Source organism: Heloderma suspectum, chromosome 7, assembly GCF_057233095.1.
Source record: "Heloderma suspectum isolate Gila_16-S chromosome 7, 16-S_ref, whole genome shotgun sequence".
Lineage (NCBI taxonomy): Eukaryota > Metazoa > Chordata > Lepidosauria > Squamata > Helodermatidae > Heloderma > Heloderma suspectum.
In genome coordinates this window covers 644,384-666,511 of record NC_139464.1, presented here as the reverse complement: position 1 = coordinate 666,511, position 22,128 = coordinate 644,384, and the positions used below count along the sequence as shown (strand labels likewise).

General features: G+C 46.8%; 1 protein-coding gene and 1 pseudogene across 3 annotated transcripts in view; one reads left to right on the top strand and one right to left on the bottom strand.

Moving 5' to 3' along the window:
• The window catches only part of GCNA (germ cell nuclear acidic peptidase), a 56,603-nt gene extending 53,292 nt beyond the window's left edge, over window positions 1–3,311 (top strand). For 2 of the 3 annotated variants that reach the window (XM_084808724.1, XM_084808723.1), the window contains exon 10: window positions 2,806–3,311. In XM_084808724.1, coding sequence (XP_084664850.1) covers window positions 2,806–3,055 — 250 coding nt within the window. In that variant the 3' untranslated portion in view covers window positions 3,056–3,311. Of the gene's footprint in view, window positions 1–1,740; window positions 1,855–2,805 lie in introns of those variants that run through there. The other variant, XM_084808725.1, reaches the window with a different exon arrangement.
• An 8,439-nt stretch (window positions 3,312–11,750) lies between these two features.
• Window positions 11,751–12,749, bottom strand: LOC146339188 (coiled-coil domain-containing protein 166 pseudogene; annotated as a pseudogene).
• Window positions 12,750–22,128: the final 9,379 nt, after the last annotated feature.

Sequence of the window (22,128 nt, the reverse complement as noted above, 5' to 3'; positions counted from 1 at the left end):
AGGTTGCAGGAGATCGGAAAAGCCTGTCTCTCTCCCCGAGACCCTGGACAGCCACTGCCAAAAAAGCAAAGCATGCGAGAGAGCATGCTTGGGATCTCTTGGCCATGAAGGCACAGTCAGCCTGTGCTCAGAGAGCCTGAGTCTGCACCATGGCTTAAGGACAATGCCAGGAGTGCTTTCTCTGGCTGCATCAGGCTGGCATCTACCTCATCCTGCATTCTTTACAGGAATCTGATGAAACCTATAGCAGGAGCTATAGGTTGGCCCACTAGATGGCCAGAGATATTATTTTATCTAGATTATTTTATAAAACTAGATTATTTTATTATGTGTATATGTTTTCTGTTTATTACAAAATGAAGTCATAGTATGCTCCCTAAGACTATCACTCCTCCATTTGGGCATTGTCTGCCCCAGGTATCTTATGGATCTGAATGGATTCCTGAACGCGCTTGGGGATTCTCTGGAGCATGCAAATGGCCACTCAGTCGAGACCCTGGTGGGTGACTGGAATACTGCAATCACTGGGGCATTAGATCGGGTGGCTCCGAAGCACCCTCTCCCCCTGAACAGGGCTTGGGCTGCGCCATGGTTCAATCCGCAGTTACAAGCCCTGAAACAGGAGGTGAGACGGCTAGAGTGCTGGTGGCGGAAGTCTCACTCTGAAGACGATTAGACATGGGCTAGAGCTGTATCTTCAGCCTACCATGTGGCAATGAAGGCAGCAAAAAAAGAATACTATGCTGCCTCTATCGCGTCCGCAGAGTGCTGTCCCAGGAAGCTGTTCCAAGTGATCCAGAGCCTGGTCAGTCCAGTTGCTACGGAACCGCTGGAGCATTCTAAGGCTTCCTGTGAGGCCTTGGCAAGGCACTTTGTGGATAAAATTGATCGGATCAGGAGTGTTATTCTGTGCGCCGTGGATACAGTTAGCGAGCGAGAGGCAGCCTGTGGGAGACCAGTTTTGTGGGATCGGTTTCAGCTTCTTCCTTCTGATGAAGTGGACAAGGTGCTGTCATCTGTAAAGGCTACCACCTGCTTACTTAATCCTTGCACATCTTGGCTCATTAATGAGCTGCAGAGAGAGACTAGGTGAGGGGATCAGGGCAGTAGTGAATGCTTCCCATGAGCAGGGAGTGATGCCATCAGCCCTCAAGGAGGCAGTGATAAGTCCTCTCTTAAAGAAGCCCTCCTTGGATCCCCAAGTTTTGAACAACTTTCGCCCAGTCTCAAATCTGCCATTTTGGGGCAAGATCATTGAGCGGGTGGTGGCGATGCAGTTGAAGGCACACTTGGAAGAAGCCGATTATCTAGATCCATTTCAGTCGGGCTTCAGGCCTGGGCATGGGACAGAAACGGCCTTGGTCACTTTGGTGGATGATATGAAGAGGGCTTTGGATAGGGATGAATGCTCCTTCCTTGTTCTCCTCGACCTCTCAGGGGCTTTTGATAGTGTTGACCATGGTATCCTCCTGGACCGCCTGGAGAGGATGGGCATTGGAGACATCGTATTATGGTGGTTCCGGTCCTTCCTCTCCAGCAGGTACCAGAGGGTAGCACTCGGAGAGGAGGCGTTGGACCCATGGCCGCTCACGTGTGGGGTGCCACAGGGTTCCATCCTCTCCCCAATGCTATTTAACATCTATGTGAAGCCACTGGGGGCTATCATCAGGAGGTTTGGGGTGTGGTGCCATCAATCTGCGGATGACATACAGCTCTACCTCTCATTCAAATCTTCACCAGGGTTGGCCATGGAATCCCTGTCCAAATGTCTGGAGACAGTGAGTGGCTGGATGGGGAGGAATAAGCTGAACCCTGACAAGACCGAGGTACTTTTGGTGGGAGACAAGAGGAGGTTGGGGGATGCTGACCTGGTGCTGAATGGGGTATGGCTACCCTTGAAAGACCAGATCCGCAGCCTGGGGGTCATTTTGGAGGCTCAGGTGTCAGCTGTGAGCCAGAGAGTACCAACTCCATCTGATACGGTGGCTGTGCCACTACCTTCCTGACCATCTGCTCCCATCGGTAGCACATGCCCTGGTCTCCTCTTGTCTAGACTACTGTAATGTGCTCTACATGGGGTTACCCTTGAAGACAGTTTGGAAGCTGCAGCTGGTGCAAAATGCGGCGGCTCACATGATTAAAGGCAGCCGCCGGTATAATCACATCACTCCAGTGCTGAAGGAGTTGCACTGGTTACCACTTGTTTTCCAGGCCAAATTCAAAGTGTTGGTTTTGACCTTTAAAACCCTATATGGTTCCGGCCCAGCCTATCTCAAGGAGCACCTCCAGCAACACCAGACAGGCCGCTTAACAAGATTAGCCTCGGATGGCCTTCTCTCCATCCCATCGGCCAGGAAAGCTAGGCTGGTGAGGACGAGGGAGAGGGCCTTCTCTGTGGTGGCCCTCACTCTGTGGAACTCCCTCCCTAGGGAACTCCGCCATGCCCCCTCGTTAATGAGCTTCCACCATGCACTGAAAATTTGGTTATTCAGGCAGGCATTTGGAGTGGGTTAGGGTATTTTTAAACAACGTTTTAATGTATAATTTTACTGTTTTCAATTGTGTTGTACATCGCTCAGAGTGGCCGGGTGACCGGCCAGATGGGCGATTAAGGAATGAATGAATGAATGAATGAATGAATGAAAGAAAGAAAGAAAGAAAGAAAGAAAGAAAGAAAGAAAGAAAGAAAGAGTGCTGGGACTGCAGTCTTTCTGCTATCGTTTGCTGAGGGGTGCCAGTTAGCCCACAGCCACTTGCAGCCAGGCTGCTGCTCCCTCACAGATCTTCTTGTGTTTGGCCTTTTAGGATTGGGCGCCACTCCAGATCTCTGGACACGCAGCGCTTTGTCTGTGCACTTTGCAAAGGGCAGTTCGTGCTGTGCCAACCCATGCAGAAAGATGGCAAGTCCGCTAAAACACCACTTGCTCCATTTGCAAAGTATGTGAAAGACAACTATGGCTCTACTAAGCGCTTGCAACAAGGCCTGAGCCACGGGGGAATCATGAAGAAGCTCAGCGCGGACTTTGCAGCCCAGGCCAGTCTCCACAACCCTTGACTTCCTCCGGTGAAGGGCTAGGACAGTAGCCCCAGACCTGTTGCCACGTGAGTTAGAAGCCACGCCCTGTGGAAAGACTGCCCAGAGGCAGTGGGGTACCTGGGCAAGCCTTCTTAACTTGGACTTCCATAGCGGAGTCCGTTTTAAATACTTTCTGTAACTGTTTTGTCTCTGAGCTCATTTGTCCCCAGGGCATTGAATCAGGCTTTGTAACACATCAATAAAGTATGAATACAGTCAGCTGCTTGTGTGTTTGGAATATTGCTTTCTCCCTAATTGCATTTTAAATTCCAAGCATGGTTGCACCAGAGATTTGTATGAAGGCATTATGATATTGGCAGTTTTAATTTCTGTTCCTAATGATCTGCAACTTGAAATTGGTCTTTTTCACAGCAGTTGCACAGTGGGTCAGCTTTCTCATCAAGCTAGCCTCCATGACCCCAAGACCGTTTCCTGGTCAGTCAGAGCCAGCTCATACCCTATTAGTGTATTGTGGTTAGGATTTTTGAATTGCATTTGCCATTTTAATGCCCATTTTCCCAATTTGGAGAGATCCTTCTGGAGCTCTTCACTGACTGTTTTTGTTTTAATCAACCTAAATAATTTGTTGTTGTCAGCAAACATGGCCACATCACTGCCCACCCCTAACTCCACATTATTTATGGACAAATTAAAAAGCCCTGGTTCCAATACAGATCCTTGTGGGGCCCCACTGTTTACGTTCATCCATTGCAAGAACTTTATTCATACTTTCTGCTTTCTGTTCTTTAACCAATTACCGATCCATAAGAGGATCTCTCCTCTTATCTCAAGACTGCCAAGTAAGTCTTTGGTGAGGGCCTTTCTTGAAACCCTTTTGGAAGTCCAAGTCAGCTGTTTTCTGCTGGATCACCCCTGTCCAGATGCTTGTTCAAACTCTCAAAGACCTCTCAAAGGTTAGTGAGACAAAACTTAAATTTGCAGAAACTGTACTGATTCTTCTTCAGCAAGATCTGTCCTTGTCTACACTTGATAATTTTTTCTTTGATAATACTTCCCACCAATCTACCCAGAACAGGAGTTAAGCTATCTAGCCTGTGATTTCCAGGAGATCTCCCTGTCATCCTGTCTTAAGAATTGGCATTACATTAGCCACTTTCCAGAGCTCTGGTATAGAGACCAGCTTTAAGGACATGTTACGTATTTTTGTTAGAAGGTAAGCAGTTTCACCTGTGAGTTATTTAAAGACTTTCAGATGGATGCCATCAGGACCCAGTGATGTCTTTTTATCTTTAATATGTCAGTAAGGTATTGCAATTTCATCTCTTGTAACCACTATGTGGTTTAGTTCCTCAGACCCGTCCTGAAAATATCAGTTCAGGCATGAGTATCTGCCCTACGTACTATTTTAATGACACATTATTCTTATTGACCTCATGCAAGCTGCTGTGGGAGCTTTGTTAGCTGGGATAAAAATGCATTAAATAAATGATAAGATCACCCACGACTGTGAGGCCACCCACAGACATATCAATGTGAGAGGATATCTATTTATCCTGTAGGGAATGGGTCTCTTCTAAGAGGTCATTGTCCTCTTCCTTGGAGTGACAATGGAAGAGGGGGTCCTCCTCCCCCAAGACCCTCATTCTCTGAAAGCAGAGGAGCTGTCACCTGGGGGTGAGATGCTGCTATCATGTCCCTGAAGTTGTCGTTCGCCACTCTCTCAGCTTTTCCTGCTCAGCTACCTTGGACTCAAGGATTTCTACCTCCATAGCTGTTTTTCTGTATTGGGTTGGTTTACCTAGACATCTTTACTTATTTACTATCGGAAGGTAGGAAGGCTCAACTGACTTGACCTCCTTAGTCTGTTTATTAAATTTATTACCTGTTTTTAATTATAAATTAATCCTGAAGCAGGTTACAAAGCCAATAAAATGGGGTAGAATTGTACAACATTAGCTGTTGCTAAATTTGTCTGTCTGGTTAACTTAGAATCATATAATACTAGGGTTTGAAGGGGCCTACAAGGCCATCGAGTCCAATCCCCAGCTCAATGCAGGAATCCAAGTCAGAGCATCCCTGACAGATGGCTGTTCAGCCTCGTCTTGAATGCCTCCCGTGTGGGAGAGCCCACCACCTCCCCAGGTAATCAGTTCCATTGTCATATTGCTCTTACAGTCAGGAAGTTTTTCCTGATGTTCAGCTGGAACCTGGCTTCCTGTCACTGGAGCCCATTCTTCCGTGTCCTGCACTCTAGGATGATCGAGAAGAGATCCTGGCCTTCCTCTCTGTGGCAACTTTTCAAGGACTTGAAGAGTGCTATCATATCTCCCCTCAGTCTTCTCAAGGCTAAACATGCCCAGTTCTTTCAGTCTCTCTTCAGAGGGCTTTGTTTCCAGTCCTCTGATCATCTTTGTTGCCCTCCTCTGAACCCTCTCCAGTTTGTCTGCATCCATCTTAAAGTGTGGTGCCCAGAACTGGACACAGTACTCCAGATGAGGCCGAACCAGTGCTGAGTAGAGGGGAACTAGTACTTCCCGGGATTTGGAAGCTGTGCTTCTATGAATGCAGCCCAAAAGAGCATTTGCCTTTTTTGCAGCCACATCCCATTGTTGGCTCATATTCAGCTTTTGATCGACAACAATTTCAAGATCCTTCTCACTTTTAGTGTGGTTGAGGCACATGTCCCCCATCTTGTAACTGTGCATTAGGTTTCTTTTTCCTAGGTGCAGAACTTGGCATTTATCCCTATTAAATTTCATTCTTTTGGTTTCTGCCCAGCGCTCCAGTCTATCAAGGTCTATCCAGTCAATGGAACCAATTACCTAGGGAGGTGGTGGGCTCTCCCACACTGGAGGCGTTCAAGATGAGGCTGGACAGCCATCTGTCAGGGATGCTCTGACTTGGATTCCTGCATTGAGCAAGGGGTTGGACTCGATGGCCTTGTAGGCCCCTTCCAACCCTATGATTCTATGAAAGTCACTTTGAATTTTCTTTCTGTCTTCCAAAGTATAAGCTATCCAGACCAATTTTGTGTCATCTGCAGGTTTGATCAGCATTCCCTGCACCTCCTCCTCCAAGCCATTAATACAAATGTGGAAGAGCACTGGGCCCTGCGGTACCCCGCTCTCCCCAGTTGGAGAAGATCCCATTGATAAGCACTCTTTGAGTCCGATTCTGTAGCCAACTGTGGATGCACCAGATCATTGTTTCATCTAGCCCACTTTGAACTAGTTTGCTCATCAGAAGATCATGGGGCACTTTGTCGAAAGCTTTGCTGAAGTCAAGGTATATGATGTCCACAGCATTCCCACAGTCCACAAGGGAGGTTACTTGATCAAAAAAACGAGATCAGATTCGTCTGGCAGGATTTGTTCTTGACAAATCCATGTTGGCTTCGAGTAATCGCTTTGTTTTCAAGGTGCTTCCAGATGGATTGCTTTATCATCTGTTCCAGAATATTCCCAGGGATTGATGTCAGACTGACTGGTCTATAGTTCCCAGGTTCCTCCTTTTTACCCTTTTTGAAGATAGGAACAACATTAGCCCTTTTCCAGTCATCTGACACCTCACCCGTCCACCATGATTGCTCAAAGGTAATAGACAGCAGATCCGAGAGTTCTTCTGCCAGTTCCTTTATTCCTCGAGGATGCAGTTCATCTGGCCCTGGAGATTTGAACTCATTTAAAGTCATTAGGTGTTCCTTGACCATATGCCTATCGCTCTCAAGCTGCAATCCTGCCCCTTCAGCCTGTACTTCGCCTTTGCCAGGGGGCTCATAGACCCTCTTTTGGGAGAAGACTGAGCCAAAGTAGGAATTGAGCACCTCTGCCTTTTCTTTGTCATCTGTTATTGTTTTGCCATCCTTATTTAATAGATGAACCACCATTTCTTTCCTCTGCCTTTTACTATGCACGTAGCTGAAGAAAGCCTTTTTGTTGCTTTTAGCATCCCTCGCTAACCTCAGCTTGTTCTCAGCTTTAGCCTTCCTGACGCCATCCCCGCAATTCTGTGCTACCTGCCTGTACTCTTCTTTTGTCACTTGTCCTTCCTTCCACTTCCTATATGTGTCCTTTTTAGTTTTCAGGTCATCCCTAAGCTTTTTGTGAAGCCACCTTGGCTTCTTCTGTTGTCTTCCGCCTTTTCTTCTTGTTGGAATTGTTTGTAATTGTGCCTTGAGAATTTCCTTTTTTAAAAGCTCCCACCCATCTTGGATTCCTTTTCTTGTTAGCATCGCTTGCCATGGGACCTTACTGATCATTGTTCTGAGCTTATGAAAATCAGCTTTCCTAAAATCCAGGGAACGTGTTTGACTACACTCAGCTTTTGCTTCCCTTAGAACCAAGAACTCAAGTACAACATGGTCGCTTTCCCGCAGAGTTCCTGTAACTGCTACTTTATCCACTAAGTCATCTCTCTTGGTTAGGATCAAGTCAAGGATAGCCAATCCTCTAGTTCCTTCCTCTACTTTCTGTAGGAGGAAGATATCCGCCACACAAGTCAGGAATTTCCTGGAGGGGCCATGTTTTGCAGAATTTGTCTCCCAACAAATATCAGGGAAATTGAAGTCCCCCATTACTACCACATCAAGCTTCCTTAAAACATTGGCTATTTGCTTTTCAAAAGTTTCATCCTCGTCTTCACCTTGGTTGGGTGGCCGGTAGTAGACTCCGACCACCAGGTTCCTTTTATTCTTTGCTCCATTTATTTCAACCCAGATACTCTCGATGGGGCTACCAAGCTCCTCCTCCTGTATTTCTGTCCAGAGATATGTATTTTTCACATACAGTGCAACCCCACCTCCCTTTCTGTTCCTCCTGTTCTTTTTGAACATGTTATATCCTTCAATTGCTGTATTCCAGTCATGAGAGTCATCACACCAAGTCTCAGTTACACCTATGAAGTCATAATTTCCCTCTTGTATTAAGAGTTCAAGTTCGTTCTGTTTGTTTCCCATACTCTGGGCATTAGTATATAGACATCGAAGACCATGTGCTTCATAGTCTGGCTTTCTTCCTAGATGTGTCTGAAGACTATTATTGGGCGCTACCAGAGCTGTTCTCTCCATTGCAGTGCATGCGCCTACGTCCATTGTTACCCCCTATATTACATTTCCCTTCCCCTTAGGATTCAGTGTAAAGCCCTGCTGATGAAGTTCTTCATGCTGTGGCCAAACACATTCTTCCCAGCCTTGGTGAGGTGCAACCCGTCCCTTGCCAACAGCCCATCTTCCAGGAAGTATAGCCTGTGGTCCCAGAATCCAAATCTCTCTCGTCAGCACCACCTTCGTAGCCAGTCATTCACCCGGAGTATTTTTCATAGAATCATAGAATAGTAGGGTTGGAAGGGGCCTACAAGGCCATCGAGTCCAACCCCCTGCTCAATGCAGGAATCCAAGTCAGAGCATCCCTGACAGATGGCTGTCCAGCCTCATCTTGAACACCTCCAGTATGGGAGAGCCCACCACCTCCCCAGGTAATTGGTTCCATTGTCGTATTGCTCTAACAGTCAGGAGGTTTTTCCTGATGTTCAGCCGGAATCTAGCTTCCTGTCACTTGAGCCCATTCGTCCGTGTCCTGCACTCTGGGATGATCAAGAAGAGATCCTGGCCTTCTTCTCTATGACAACCTTTCAAGTACTTGAAGAGTGCTATCATATCTCCCCTCAGTCTTCTCTTCTCAAGGCTAAACATGCCCGTTCTTTCATTCTGTCTTCATAGGGCTTTGTTTCCAGTCCTCTGATCATCTTTGTTGCCCTCTTCTGAACCCTCTTCAGTTTGTCTGCATCCTTCTGAAAGTGTGGTGCCCAGAACTGGACACAGTACTCCAGATGAGGCCGAACCAGTGCTGAGTGGAGGGGAACTAGTACTTCCCAGGATTTGGAAGCTGTGCTTCTATTGTTGTTGTTCAGTCATTCAGTCGTGTCCGACTCTTCGTGACCCCATGGACCATAGCACGCCAGGCCTTCCTGTCCTGCGCACGCTCCCAGAGTGTGCTCAGGTTCATATTCATTGCATCAGTGATGCTATCTAGCCATCTCATCCTCTGCCGTCCCCTTCTCCTTTTGCCTTCAATTAATTTTGAATTAATTTTGCTTTTGCTTCTATTAATGCAGCCCAAAAGAGCATTGGCCTTTTTTGCAGCCACATCCCACTGTTGGCTCATCTTCAGCTTGTGATCGACAACAATTCCAAGATCTTTCTCGCTTGTAGTGTTGTTGAGCCATGTATCCCCCATCTTGTAACTGTGCATTAGGTTTCTTTTTCCTAGGTGCAGAACTTGGCATTTATCCCTATGAAATGTCTTTCTGTTGTTTTCTGCCCAGCACTCCAGTCTATCCAGATCACTTTAAATTTTGGTTCTGTCTTCCAAAGTATTAGCTATCCCACCCAATTTGGTGTCATCTGCAAATTTGATCAGCATTCCCTGCACCTCCTCCTCCCAAGTCATTAATACAAATGTGGAAGAGCACTGGGCCCAGGACTGAGCCCTGCGGTACCCCACTCATTACCCCTCCCCAGTTTGAGAAGGTCCCATTGATAAGCAGTCTTTGAGTCCGATTCTGTAGCCCACTGTGGATCCACCGGATAGTTCATTCCCTTTCTATCCCTCTTCTAACTACTGAAAGGATGGATGAGAAAACTATCTGGGCCCCAAAGTTCTTGAGTTTCCTTCCCAAAGCTTCAAAGTGTGACGTAATCTCTTCGTAGCTCCGCTTGGCGGTATCATTTGTTCCCACATTTTTCCTTCTCTGGCTCAGTCTTTTCCCAAAAGAGGGTCTATGACCCCCCTGGCAAAGGTGAAGTGCAGGCTGAAGGGGCAGGATTGCAGCTTGAGATCGATAGGCATATGGTCAGGGAACACCTCATTCCTTTGAATGAGTTCAAATCTCCAGGGCCAGATGAACTGCATCGTAGAGTCATAAAGGAACTGGCAGAAGAACTCTCAGAACCGCTGTCTATTCTCTTTGAGAAATCCTGGAGGACGGGGGAAGCGCCAGATGACTGGAGGAGGGCTAACGTTGTCCCTATCTTCAAAAAGGGTAAAAAGGAGGAACCTGGGAACTACCGACCAGTCAGTCTGACATCAATCCCTGGGAAAATTCTGGAGCACATGATAAAGCAATCCATCTGGAAGCACCTTGACAACAATGCCGTGATTACTCGAAGCCAACACGGATTTGTCAAAAACAAGTCCTGCCAGACAAATCTGATCTCGTTTTTTGATCAAGTCACCTCCCTTGTAGACTGTGGGAATGCTGTAGACATCATATACCTCGACTTCAGCAAAGCTTTCGATGAAGTGCCCAGTAATATCCTGATGAGCAAACTAGCTCAAAGCAGGTTAGATGAAACAACGACCCGGTGGATCCACAGTTGGCTACAGAATCGGACTCAAAGAGTGCATATCAATGGGACCTTCTCCAACTGGGGAGAGGTAACGAGGGGGGTACCGCAGGGCTCAGTCCTGGGCCCAGTGCTCTTCCACATTTGTATTAATGACTTGGAGGAGGAGGTGCAGGGAATGCTGATCACATTTGCAGATGACACCAAATTGGGCGGGATAGCTAATACTTTGGAAGACAGAAACACAATTCAAAGTGATCTGGATAGACTGGATAAATTCCAAGTTCTGCACCTAGGAAAAAAAAAACCTAATGCACAGTTACAAGATGGGGGATACGTGGCTCAACCACACTACAAGCGAGAAGGATCTTGGAATTGTTGTCGATCACAAGCTGAATATGAGCCAACAGTGGGATGTGGCTGCAAAAAAGGCCAATGCTTTTTTGGGCTGCATTCATAGAAGCATCGCTTCCAAATCCCGGGAAGTACTAGTTCCCCTCTACTCAGCACTGGCTCGGCCTCATCTGGAGTACTGTGTCCAGTTCTGGGTACCACACTTTCAGAAGGATGCCGACAAACTGGAGAGGGTTCAGAGGAGGGCAACAAAGATGATCAGGGGATTGGAAACAAAGCCCTCTGAAGTGAGACTGAAAGAACTGGGCATGTTTAGCCTTGAGAAGAGAAGGCTGAGGGGAGATATGATAGCACTCTTCAAGTCCTTGAAAGGTTGTCACAGAGAGGAAGGCCAGGATCTCTTCTTGATCATCCCAGAGTGCAGGACACGGAATAATGGGCTCAAGTGACAGGAAGACAGATTCCGGCTGAACATCAGGAAAAACGTCCTGACTGTAAGAGCAATATGACAATGGAACCAATTACCTGGGGAGGTGGTGGGCTCTCCCACACTGGAGGCCTTCAAGACGAGGCTGGACAGCCATCTGTCAGGGATGCTGTGACTTGGATTCCTGCATTGAGCAGGGGGTTGGACTCGATGGCCTTTTAGGCCCCTTCCAACCCTACTATTCTATGATTCTATGTTCTAAAAATCCAAATAAACCATTCCTTTCAATAACACTAACATAAAAATGGGCTGCCTATAGCAGAGTAGGTTTCATGAACTTTTTATTTTTCTTTTGTTTTCATGTTTTCCACCTTCCTCTGCTCAGTAGCAAAGATTGCCTTGGTTGCGGCAGTCTCCCCAGAGAGGGGAGTCCTCTGGAACTGGTGCTTGCTCTTGAGCGAGGGTTGCAGTCTGAGCTCCCTCTGGGTCGGGGAGGCCACGCTTGGCTGGTCTCCTCCGCGTGCCAGGGACGAGCCAGCTGCCGCAACTCTTGTCCTGAAGCAAGCCTCGCGTGCCCTGGAGACTACCTGCTAATGGAGCACTGCGGGGTCCCCATTACTGGTCACTGGAATCCAAGTTGCTGCCAGTTGGATGCTCGTGGGAGATCCCAGATCCTTGCGGCCAGGCCCCTGAGCACTGGTGGCCTGAGTGGAGCATGATTTGTTCGCGGCTCTTAAGCTGCTGTGGGAGGTGGCGCCCCTTGGAGCCCCTTCCTGTGTTAGCCAGTGGCGCAGGTGTGCCAGGTCTCGACTGTACTGGAGCTCCCGGAGAAGCTGTTCCTTTTGCTCCCTGAGCTGATGCACGATGCCCTTCAGGCCTTGGGCTCGTCTGATGAGGTTCAGCAGTTCGCTGCGCAGACGCCAGTTTTCAGCTTTTACCTGCTTGGTGTGCTGGATTAGGCTGCGCACTGCTTCCTTCTCAGCCCTCTTGGCCAGGGCTTGCACTTCCTGCTGAGACTGTATCTCGTATTCTGCCTTCTGCTGCAGGAATTGGCTCTTGACCTTGTGCATTTGCTCTGAATGCTGGATTTTCGTGGCCAGCAGCTCCTTCTCCAGCTCCCGGATCCGGGTCAGCTGCTCTGACTGCAGTTCCTTGAAGGGCTTCAGCTCTTCAACTTCTTTGTTCATGAGAGAGTACTTGGTCTCCATCTCTATCAGCTGGCTCCTCACTTCTTTCTCCTTGTCCGTGTACTGTGAGGTCAGCTCTTCCTTCTGCTTTAGGACGTGGGCCAGGTCTGAACGATTTTGGTCATTCAGTGTAATGATGGCATTCTGACATTTGAGGATGCGCTTGGCTAAATAGGCAAGGTAAGCTTTGCTGTTCTCTCGGATCTGCTGGGCCTCCTTGTCCAGGAACTCATTTTCTGACTGGAAGTGCTCCATGCGCTGCGTGTAGGTATTGACATGCTCCGTCAGGATGGCATATTCCTTATGCAGGTACTGCTCCCTCTCGCTGACGAATTGGCAAGAAATGCTTTGTCCCTTGGCCATGGCTTTCTTGTCTTTTGACTTTGTTCTCTTGGGCGCCATGTTGGGCCAAGTGATGCGCTTTCAGGCACTGAGAATATGAAAGAGAATGGGATGTAACACAATCTATTTATTAAACGTATAGCCACTGGTCTGAAAAAAATAGTGCTCCAGGCAGCTACCAGTAATTTACAAGCTGGCCATTTCTCCCCTCGAGTGCATGAGGCCAGCTAGCTTGGGGATGGCCCTGCCTCTGCGACTGGGAAGGCCATCTCCATTTTGATCTTCCTGGAGGAGGCAGGGCCTCCTCCAGGTCCTGAAGATTTACTTCCTGCCTCATGCGGGGAGTCACAATCTCCAGGATCTTGCATGCAAGAGCAGAAAATTAAAAGAAGGAAGAAGGGGAGGGAGGTGGCTGGCCAGCTCCCCTGGCATACAGGTGGACAGCGCATGAGAAGGAGTTGCGGGACTGAGTTGTGGTCCCCCCACCGGCTTCTTGCGCATATGCGTGCCGGGGGAAGCAACCAGGCCTGCCAGTTTTTCACTGCTGCACAGACGTATGGGCAAAACAACCAGGACCTCAGGCTTACTGCTCGCTACCGCACAGGGAGAACAACCAGGCTGCCACCACACTAAAGATGTAAAATTTCTGGAAATTTTGAGGCCATGGGGAAAAGACTTCTTTTCCTAGTTTTTTTCCCAGAAAAATTGGACATTTTGGAAAAATGGAAAAATAAGCAATAATTTTTTTTCAGTGCTCTTTACAGATCTTTATTGCTTTAAGACAGCCTTCCCCAACCTGATGCCCTCGAGATATTTTGAACTTCGGCTCTCATAAGCCTCAGGCAGGATGGCCAATGGTCAGGAATGCTGGGCACTGTAGTCCAAAGCCTCTGGAGAGCACCAGGTTGGGGAGGGCTGCTTCAGGAACATAACGCAGCCTTTCTGCTCCTAAATTATTTTACATATGACTTAGTTTGCTCATAAATTTACCACTATATTTTAAAACTTTTAAACGTAAACTCAGTAAATTTGTAATTATTGTCTGAATAGATTAGAACTACATTAAATGACTGCTACAGTATCAGAAACACAGGACTCTAGAGCAAAACCCAAGCTGTAAAGAATGCACATTTACTGTCAGGAATGCACAATGGTGACTCTACTCACATGTTGGGAAACTAAGCATAATTGTCTATCAGGAAAATAAACTTTAGAACAATAGTTTTAATAAGGAATGAAAGAACTAACTGTGCTAGGACTCTTACCAAGAGGATTACAAGATATTTCCCCCCATGGTTTCATTATTTCCAGGCATTTTACATCCCTAATCTTTCTATAAAAGTGTTCTTATTACATAGTTTTAAGAAATCAATTTTGGGGGAGTAAAGGCTGGGTAACAGTATATATAAATACTTTGTCTTAAATTCTAAAAGAAAGTATTTCATAATCCAAAGCTGTTCAATTTTTCCAATTTTTCAGAAGTGTGTACACCAGTTGCTGGGGAACATGGGCCGGAGGGTGCGGTCCTGCTTGTGGTTTCCTGGTTGACAGCTGGTTGGCCCCTGTGTGAACAGAATGCTGGACTAGATGGACCGTTGGTGTGATCAGGGCTCTTGGGTTCTTCTGAGGAGAAACTCGGCTTCCTTCTGGGAGAATGGAGGGAAATGGCAGAACTAATGGCAGAAGCAGTTGCCACCAGGTTCGGTGGGACTGCTTGCAGTCGCATTAGACCAAATGGGCCTAGATGGGCAAGAAATATGGAGGGTTATAAGGGAGTCCGAATGTGGCCAGCTGGCCTCGGGCAACTCATTCAGTAGCCTTCTGAGACCATGCCCCTCACTCCACATGTGAAAGGGTGGCAAACATTCCACTGGGCTAGCCTACACCTCTTTATTAGATACCGGTTGTTTTGTCTCAACCTAATCAACACCACAGGGGCATAATTATGGAATCGCAAGAGAAGAATATACTTAACCTACCCTGAGATAGGTTGGGAAGGAAATATGTATGAATACATTTCTGTTTGCACCTCCCCTGAAGTGGGTAAGCCATGGGCAACCACTAACCACCTGTGAAAGAATCCAAAATCGCCAGAGGCTCTCAAGTGGAACCACCTCATTGATAGTGGCCTTCAAGTATTATTATTATTTATTATATTTCTATACCACCCCAAAGCCGAAGCTCTCTGGGCAGTTTACAAAAGTTAAAACATTAAAATGCAGTATACAAAATGTAAGAACCATTTACATAAAACATATGGATGAACAACAAATAATTAAAAACAACTTTGAGCAAAAAACAATTTGTTTAAAAAATCCAACAATAAAGCTCAGCTTAAAATAACACTGCTTAAAAATAATATCCAAAAGTCAGCAAAAGGAACAAAAGTTCTAAAAGGGGGAGGCCTGCTGGAATGACAGCATTAACGCTTGCTTAAAAACCTTCAATGAGGTCAGGAGGCGCATTTAACCAGCAGGCCGTTTCACAACTGAGGAGTGGCAAAGGAGATGGTCCTCTTGCATGTGGCTGCCAGGCTCACATGAGGCAGCCACAGCAGAGAGTCCTTGAGGATGAGACTGGAGGACAGCATGCAGAGGAAGAATTACAGGGAAACCTGCATAAGAGTGAGCAAGAGGCTGAAGGTCAGTCAAGCAGAGGCGATGAAACTCAGGCCTACAAGAAGAAGAAGAGAGTAGTAGTAGTAGTGGGAGACTCCTTGCTGCGTGGGATCGAGACCCAAGTATGTCGCAAAGACCCGTGGACTCGTTAGGTATGTTGTCTCCTGGGAGGACGGATTAGAGACGTGATTGAAAGGTTGCCTGCACTCATAAAGCCCACTGACAGGTATCCCTTTCTTCTCATCCATGTGGGAACAAATGATACCGCCAAGCAGAGCTACGAAGAAATCATGTCAGGCTTTGAAGGTTTGGGAAGGAAAGTCAAGAACTTTGGGGCCCAGATAGTTTTCTCATCCATCCTTCCAGTAGTTAGAAGAGGGATAGAAAGGGAATGAAAAATACTCCAGGTGAATGACTGGCTACGAAGGTGGTGACAACGAGAGAGATTTGGATTCTGGGACCACGGGCTATACTTCCTGGAAGATGGGCTATTGGCTAGGGATGGGTTGCACCTCACCAAGGCTGGGAAGAATGTGTTTGGCCACAGCATGAAGAACTTCATCAGGAGGGCTTTAAACTGAATCCTACGGGGAAGGGAGAGGTAAAGTTGGGGGTAACAATGGACGAAGGCTCATGCCCCGCAACGGAGAGAACAGCTCTAATAGCGCCCAATAACAGTCTTCAGAAATATGTAGGAAGAAAGCCAGACTATGAAGCACATGGTCTTCGATGTCTATATACTAATGCCCAGAGTATGGGAAACAAACAGAACGAACTTGAACTCTTAATACTGGAGGGAAATTATGACTTGATAGATGTATCTGAGACTTGGTGGGATGACTCCCATGACTGGAATACAGCAACTGAAGGATATAACTTGTTCAAAAAGAACAAGAGGAAGAGAAAGGGAGGTAGCGTTGCACTATATGTGAAAATACATATCTCTGCACAGAAATGCAGGAGGATGAGCTTGGTAGTCCCATTGAGAGCATCTGGATCAAAATAAATGAAGCAAAGAATAAAAGGAACCTGGTGGTCAGAGTCTACTACTGGCCACCCAATCAAGGAGAAGATGAGGATGAAACCTTTGAAAAGCAAATAGCCAATGTTTCAAGGAAGCATGATGTAGTAGTAATGGGGGACTTCAATTTCCCTGATATTTGTTGGGAGACAAATTCTGCAAACATGGCCGCTCCAAGAGATTCCTAACTTGTGTTGCTGATAACTTCCTCCTACAGAAAGTAGAGGAAGGAACTAGAGGATTGGCTATCCTTGACTTGATCCTAACCAACAGAGATGACTTAGTGGATCAAGTAGCAGTTACAAGAACTCTGGGGGAAAGCGACCATGTTATACTTGAGTTCTTGGTTCTAAGGGAAGCAAAAGCTGAGTGTAGTCAAACGTGTACTCTGGATTTTAGGAAAGCCGATTTTAATGAACTCAGAACAATGATCAGTAAGGTCCCATGGCAAGTTACTCTAATGAGAAAAGGAGTCCAAGATGAGTGGGAGCTTTTAAAAAAGGAAATTCTCAAGGCACAGTTACAAACCATTCCAACAAGAAGAGAAGGCGGAAGACAACAGAAGAAGCCAAGGTGGCTTCACAAAAAGCTTAGGGATGACCTGAAAACTAAAAAGGACACATATAGGAAGTGGAAGGAAGGACAAGCGACAAAAGAAGAGTACAGGCAGGTAGCACAGAATTGCAGGGATGGCGTCAGGAAGGCTAAAGCTGAGAACAAGCAGAGGTTAGCGAGGGATGCTAAAAACAACAAAAAGGCTTTCTTCAGATACATACATAGTAAAAGAGGAAAGAAATGGTTGTTCAGCTATTAGAGGGTCTATGACTCCCCTGGCAAAGGCGAAGTACAGGCTGAAGGGGCAAGATTGCAGCTTGAGATCATAGAATCATAGAATCATAGAATAGTAGGGTTGGAAGGGGCCTACAAGGCCATCGAGTCCAACCCCCCGCTCAATGCAGGAACCCAAGTCAGAGCATCCCTGACAAATGGCTGTCCAGCCTCGTCTCGAAGGCCTCCAGTGTGGGAGAGCCCACCACCTCCCCAGGTAATTGGTTCCATTGCCGTATTGCTCTGACACTCAGGAAGTTTTTCCTGATGTTCAGTCGGAATCTGGCTTCCTGTAACTTGAGCCCATTATTCCGTGTCCTGCACTCTGGGATGATCGAGAAGAGATCCTGGCCTTCTTCTCTGTGACAACCTTTCAAGTACTTGAAGAGTGCTATCATATCTCCCCTCAGTCTTCTCTTCTCAAGGCTAAACATGCCCAGTTCTTTCAGTCTCTCTTTATAGGGCTTTGTTTCCAGTCCCCTGATCATCTTTGTTGCCCTCCTTTGAACCCTCTCCAGTTTGTCTGCATCCTTCTTAAAGTGTGGTGCCCAGAACTGGACACAGTACTCCAGATGAGGCCTAACCAGTGCTGAGTAGAGGGGAACTAGTACTTCCCGGGATTTGGAAGCGATGCTTCTATGAATGCAGCCCAAAATAGCATTGGCCTTTTTTGCAGCCACATCACATTGTTGGCTCATCTTCAGCTTGTGATCGACAACAATTCCAAGATCCTTCTCGCTCGTAGTGTGGTTGAGCCACGTATCCCCCATCTTGTAACTGTGCATTTGGTTTCTTTTTCCTAGGTGCAGAACTTGGCATTTGTCCCTATTAAATGCCATTCTGTTGTTTTCTGCCCAGCACTCCAGTCTATCCAGATCACTTTGAATTTTGTTTCTGTCTTCCAAAGTATTAGCTATCCCTCCCAATTTTGTGTCATCTGCAAATTTGATCAGCATTCCCTGCACCTCCTCCTCCAAGTCATTAATAAAAATGTTGAAGAGCACTGGGCCCAGGACTGAGCCCTGCGGTACCCCACTCGTTACCTCTCCCCAGCTTGAGAAGGTCCCATTGATAAGCACTCTTTGAGTCCGATTCTGTAGCCAACTGTGGATCCACCGGATCGTTGTTTCATCTAGCCCACTTCGAGCTAGTTTGCTCATCAGGATATCATGGGGCACTTTGTCGAAAGCTTTGCTGAAGTCGAGGTATATGATGTCTACAGCATTCCCACGGTCTACAATGGAGGTGACTTGATCAAAAAATGAGATCAGATTTGTCTGGCAGGACTTGTTTTTGACAAATCCATGTTGGCTTCGAGTAATCACGGCATTGTTGTCAAGGTGCTTCCAGATGGATTGCTTTATGATCTGCTCCAGAATTTTCCCAGGGATTGATGTCAGACTGACTGGTCTGTAGTTCCCAGGTTCCTCCTTTTTACCCTTTTTGAAGATAGGGACAACGTTAGCCCTCCTCCAGTCATCTGGCACTTCCCCGGTCCTCCATGATTTCTCAAAGAGAATAGACAGCGGTTCTGAGAGTTCTTCTGCCAGTTCCTTTATGACTCTAGGATGCAGTTCATCTGGCCCTGGAGATTTGAACTCATTCAAAGTAATGAGGTGTTCCTTGACCATATGCCTGTCGATCTCAAGCTGCAATCCTGCCCCTTCAGCCTGTACTTCGCCTTTGCCAGGGGGGTCATAGACCCTCTTTTGGGAGAAGACTGAGCCAAAGTAGGAATTGAGCACCTCTGCCTTTTCTTTGTCCTCTGTTATCATTTTGCCATCCTTATTTAATAGCTGAACAACCATTTCTTTCCTCTGCCTTTTACTATGCACGTAGCTGAAGAAAGCCTTTTTGTTGTTTTTAGCATCCCTCGCTAACCTCACCTCGTTGTCCGCTTTAGCCTTCCTGACGCCATCCCTGCAATTCTGTGCTACCTGCCTGTACTCTTCCTTTGTTACTTGGCCTTCTTTCCACTTCCTATATGTGTCCTTTTTTGTTTTCAGGTCATCCCTAAGCTTTTTGTGAAGCCACATTGGCTTCTTCTGTTGTCTTCCACCTTTTCTTCTTGTTGGAATTGTTTGTGATTGTGCCTTGAGAATTTCCTTTTTTAAAAGTTCCCACCCATCTTGGACTCCTTTTCTCGCTAGCATTGCTTGCCATGGGACCTTACTGATCATTGTTCTGAGTTTATTAAAATCAGCTTTCCTAAAATCCAGGGTACGCGTTTGAGTACACTCGGCTTTTGCTTCCCTTAGAACCAAGAACTCAAGTACAACATGGTCGCTTTCCCCCAGAGTTCCTGTAACTGCTACTTTATCCACTAAGTCATCTCTGTTGGTTAGGATCAAGTCAAGGATAGCCGATCCTCTAGTTCCTTCCTCTACTTTCTGTAGGAGGAAGTTATCCGCCACACAAGTCAGGAATTTCCTGGAGGGGCCATGTTTTGCAGAATTTGTCTCCCAACAAATATCGGGGAAATTGAAGTCCCCCATTACTACTACATCATGCTTCCTTAAAACATTGGCTATTTGCTTTTCAAAAGTTTCATCCTTGTCTTCTCCTTGATTGGGTGGCCGGTAGTAGACTCCGACCACCAGGTTCCTTTTATTCTTTGCTCCATTTATTTCAACCCAGATGCTCTCGATGGGGCTACCAAGCTCCTCCTCCTGTATTTCTGTGCAGAGATATGTATTTTTCACATACAGTGCAACCCCGCCTCCCTTTCTGTTCCTCCTGTTCTTTTTGAACAAGTTATATCCTTCAACTGCTGTATTCCAGTCATGAGAGTCATCCCACCAAGTCTCAGTTATACCTATCAAGTCATAATTTCCCTCCTGTATTAAGAGTTCAAGTTCGTTCTGTTTGTTTCCCATACTCTGGGCATTAGTATATAGACATCGAAGACCATGTGCTTCATAGTCTGGCTTTCTTCCTACCTGTGTCTGAAGACTATTATTGGACGCTATCAGAGCTGTTCTCTCCATTGCAGTGCATGCGCCTACGTCCATTGTTACCCCCAACATTACATCTCCCTTCCCCGTAGGATTCAGTTTAAAGCCCTCCTGATGAAGTTCTTCATGCTGTGGCCAAACACATTCTTCCCAGCCTTTGTGAGGTGCAACCCATCCCTAGCCAACAGCCCATCTTCCAGGAAGTATAGCCCGTGGTCCCAGAATCCAAATCTCTCTCGTCGGCACCACCTTCGTAGCCAGTCATTCACCCGGAGTATTTTTCGTTCCCTTTCTATCCCTCTTCTAACTACTGGAAGGATGGATGAGAAAACTATCTGGGCCCCAAAGTTCTTGAGTTTCCTTCCCAAAGCTTCAAAGTCTGACGTGATCTCTTTGTAGCTCCGCTTGGCGCTATCATTTGTTCCCACATGGATGAGAAGAAAGGGATACCTGTCAGTGGGCTTTATGAGTGCAGGCAACCTTTCAGTCACGTCTCTAATCTGTCCTCCCGGGAGACAACATACCTGGCGAGTCCACGGGTCTTCGCGACATACTTGGGTCTCGATCCCACGCAGCAAGGAGTCTCCCACTACTACCACTCTTCTCTTCTTCTTCTTGTAGGCCTGGGTTTCATTGCCTCTGTTTGACTGACCTTTAGCCTCTTGCTCACTCTCATGCAGGTTCCCCTGTGATTCTTCCTCTGCAGGCTGTCCTCCAGTCTCATCTGCAAGTACCTGGAATCGGTTCCACAGCTCCACCGCTTCCACTGGTGCAGAGTGGCGTCTAGTTCTTCTTCTCCTAACTGTCACCGTTTTCCAAGGAGTATCCTCTACTCCATTTTTTTTCACCTCAGCATTTCCCACTGCCTCATCTTGCTGTTGCTCTTCAAGCTTCTGGTCTGCCCTTTGCTGCTGTAGTTCTCCCATTCTGTCCAAGAACTCTTCGTGTTCTCTTATTCCCCGGAGGGTTGACAGTCGCCGCTCCAGTCCACTTACTTTCTCTTCCAGCAGCGTGATCAACTTGCACTTGTTGCAGGTGTAGGCCATGTTGTTCTCAGGCAAGAAAACAAACATTGCACACACCTTGCAGGTCACCACCACTGGAGAGTCTTGTCCTTCCATTGCCTCTTTTCCCTTTTTGTGTCTAGCTTTGTGATTGTTCTAGACTAGCCTGTGCCTGCTCCTCTACTCAGTAGAGGTTAAAAGCAGAGTCCCACTGGTGTGGAAGTGTGTGTTACAAGACAAATAAATGAAAAAAAGTTAGTAAAAAAAAAAATAAAAAAAAAATGTTAGGGGCCTCCTAACAGATCGATAGGCATATGGTCAGGGAACACCTAATTACTTTGAATGAGTTCAAATCTCCAGGGCTAGATGAAATGCATCCTAGACTAATAAAGGAACTGGCAGAAGAACTCTCAGAACCGCTGTCTATTCTCTTTGAGAAATCATGGAGGACGGGGGAAGTGCCAGATGACTGGAGTAGGGCTAATTGGAGTAGGGCTAATGTTGTCCCTATCTTCAAAAAGGGTAAAAAGGAGGAACCTGGGAACTACAGACTAGTCAGTCTGACATCAATTCCTGGGAGAATTCTGGAGCTGGTGATAAAGCAATCCATCTGGAAGCACCTTGACAACAATGCCGTGATTACTCGAAGCCAACATGGATTTGTCAAAAACAAGTCCTGCCAGACAAATCTGATCTCGTTTTTTGATCAAGTCGCCTCCCTTGTGGACTGTGGGAATGCAGTAGATCATCATCATATACCTCGACTTCAGCAAAGCTTTCCACAAAGTGCCCCATGATCTCCTGATGAGCAAACTAGCTCAAAGTGGGCTAGATGAAACAACAATCTGGTGGATCCACAGTGGGCTACAGAATCGGACTCAAAGAGTGCTAATCAATGGGATCTGCTCGAACTGGGGAGAGGTAATGAGTGGGGTACCGCAGGGCTCAGTCCCGGGCCCAGTGTTGGTCCACATTTTGTTTAATGACTTGGAGGAGGAGGTGCAGGGAATGCTG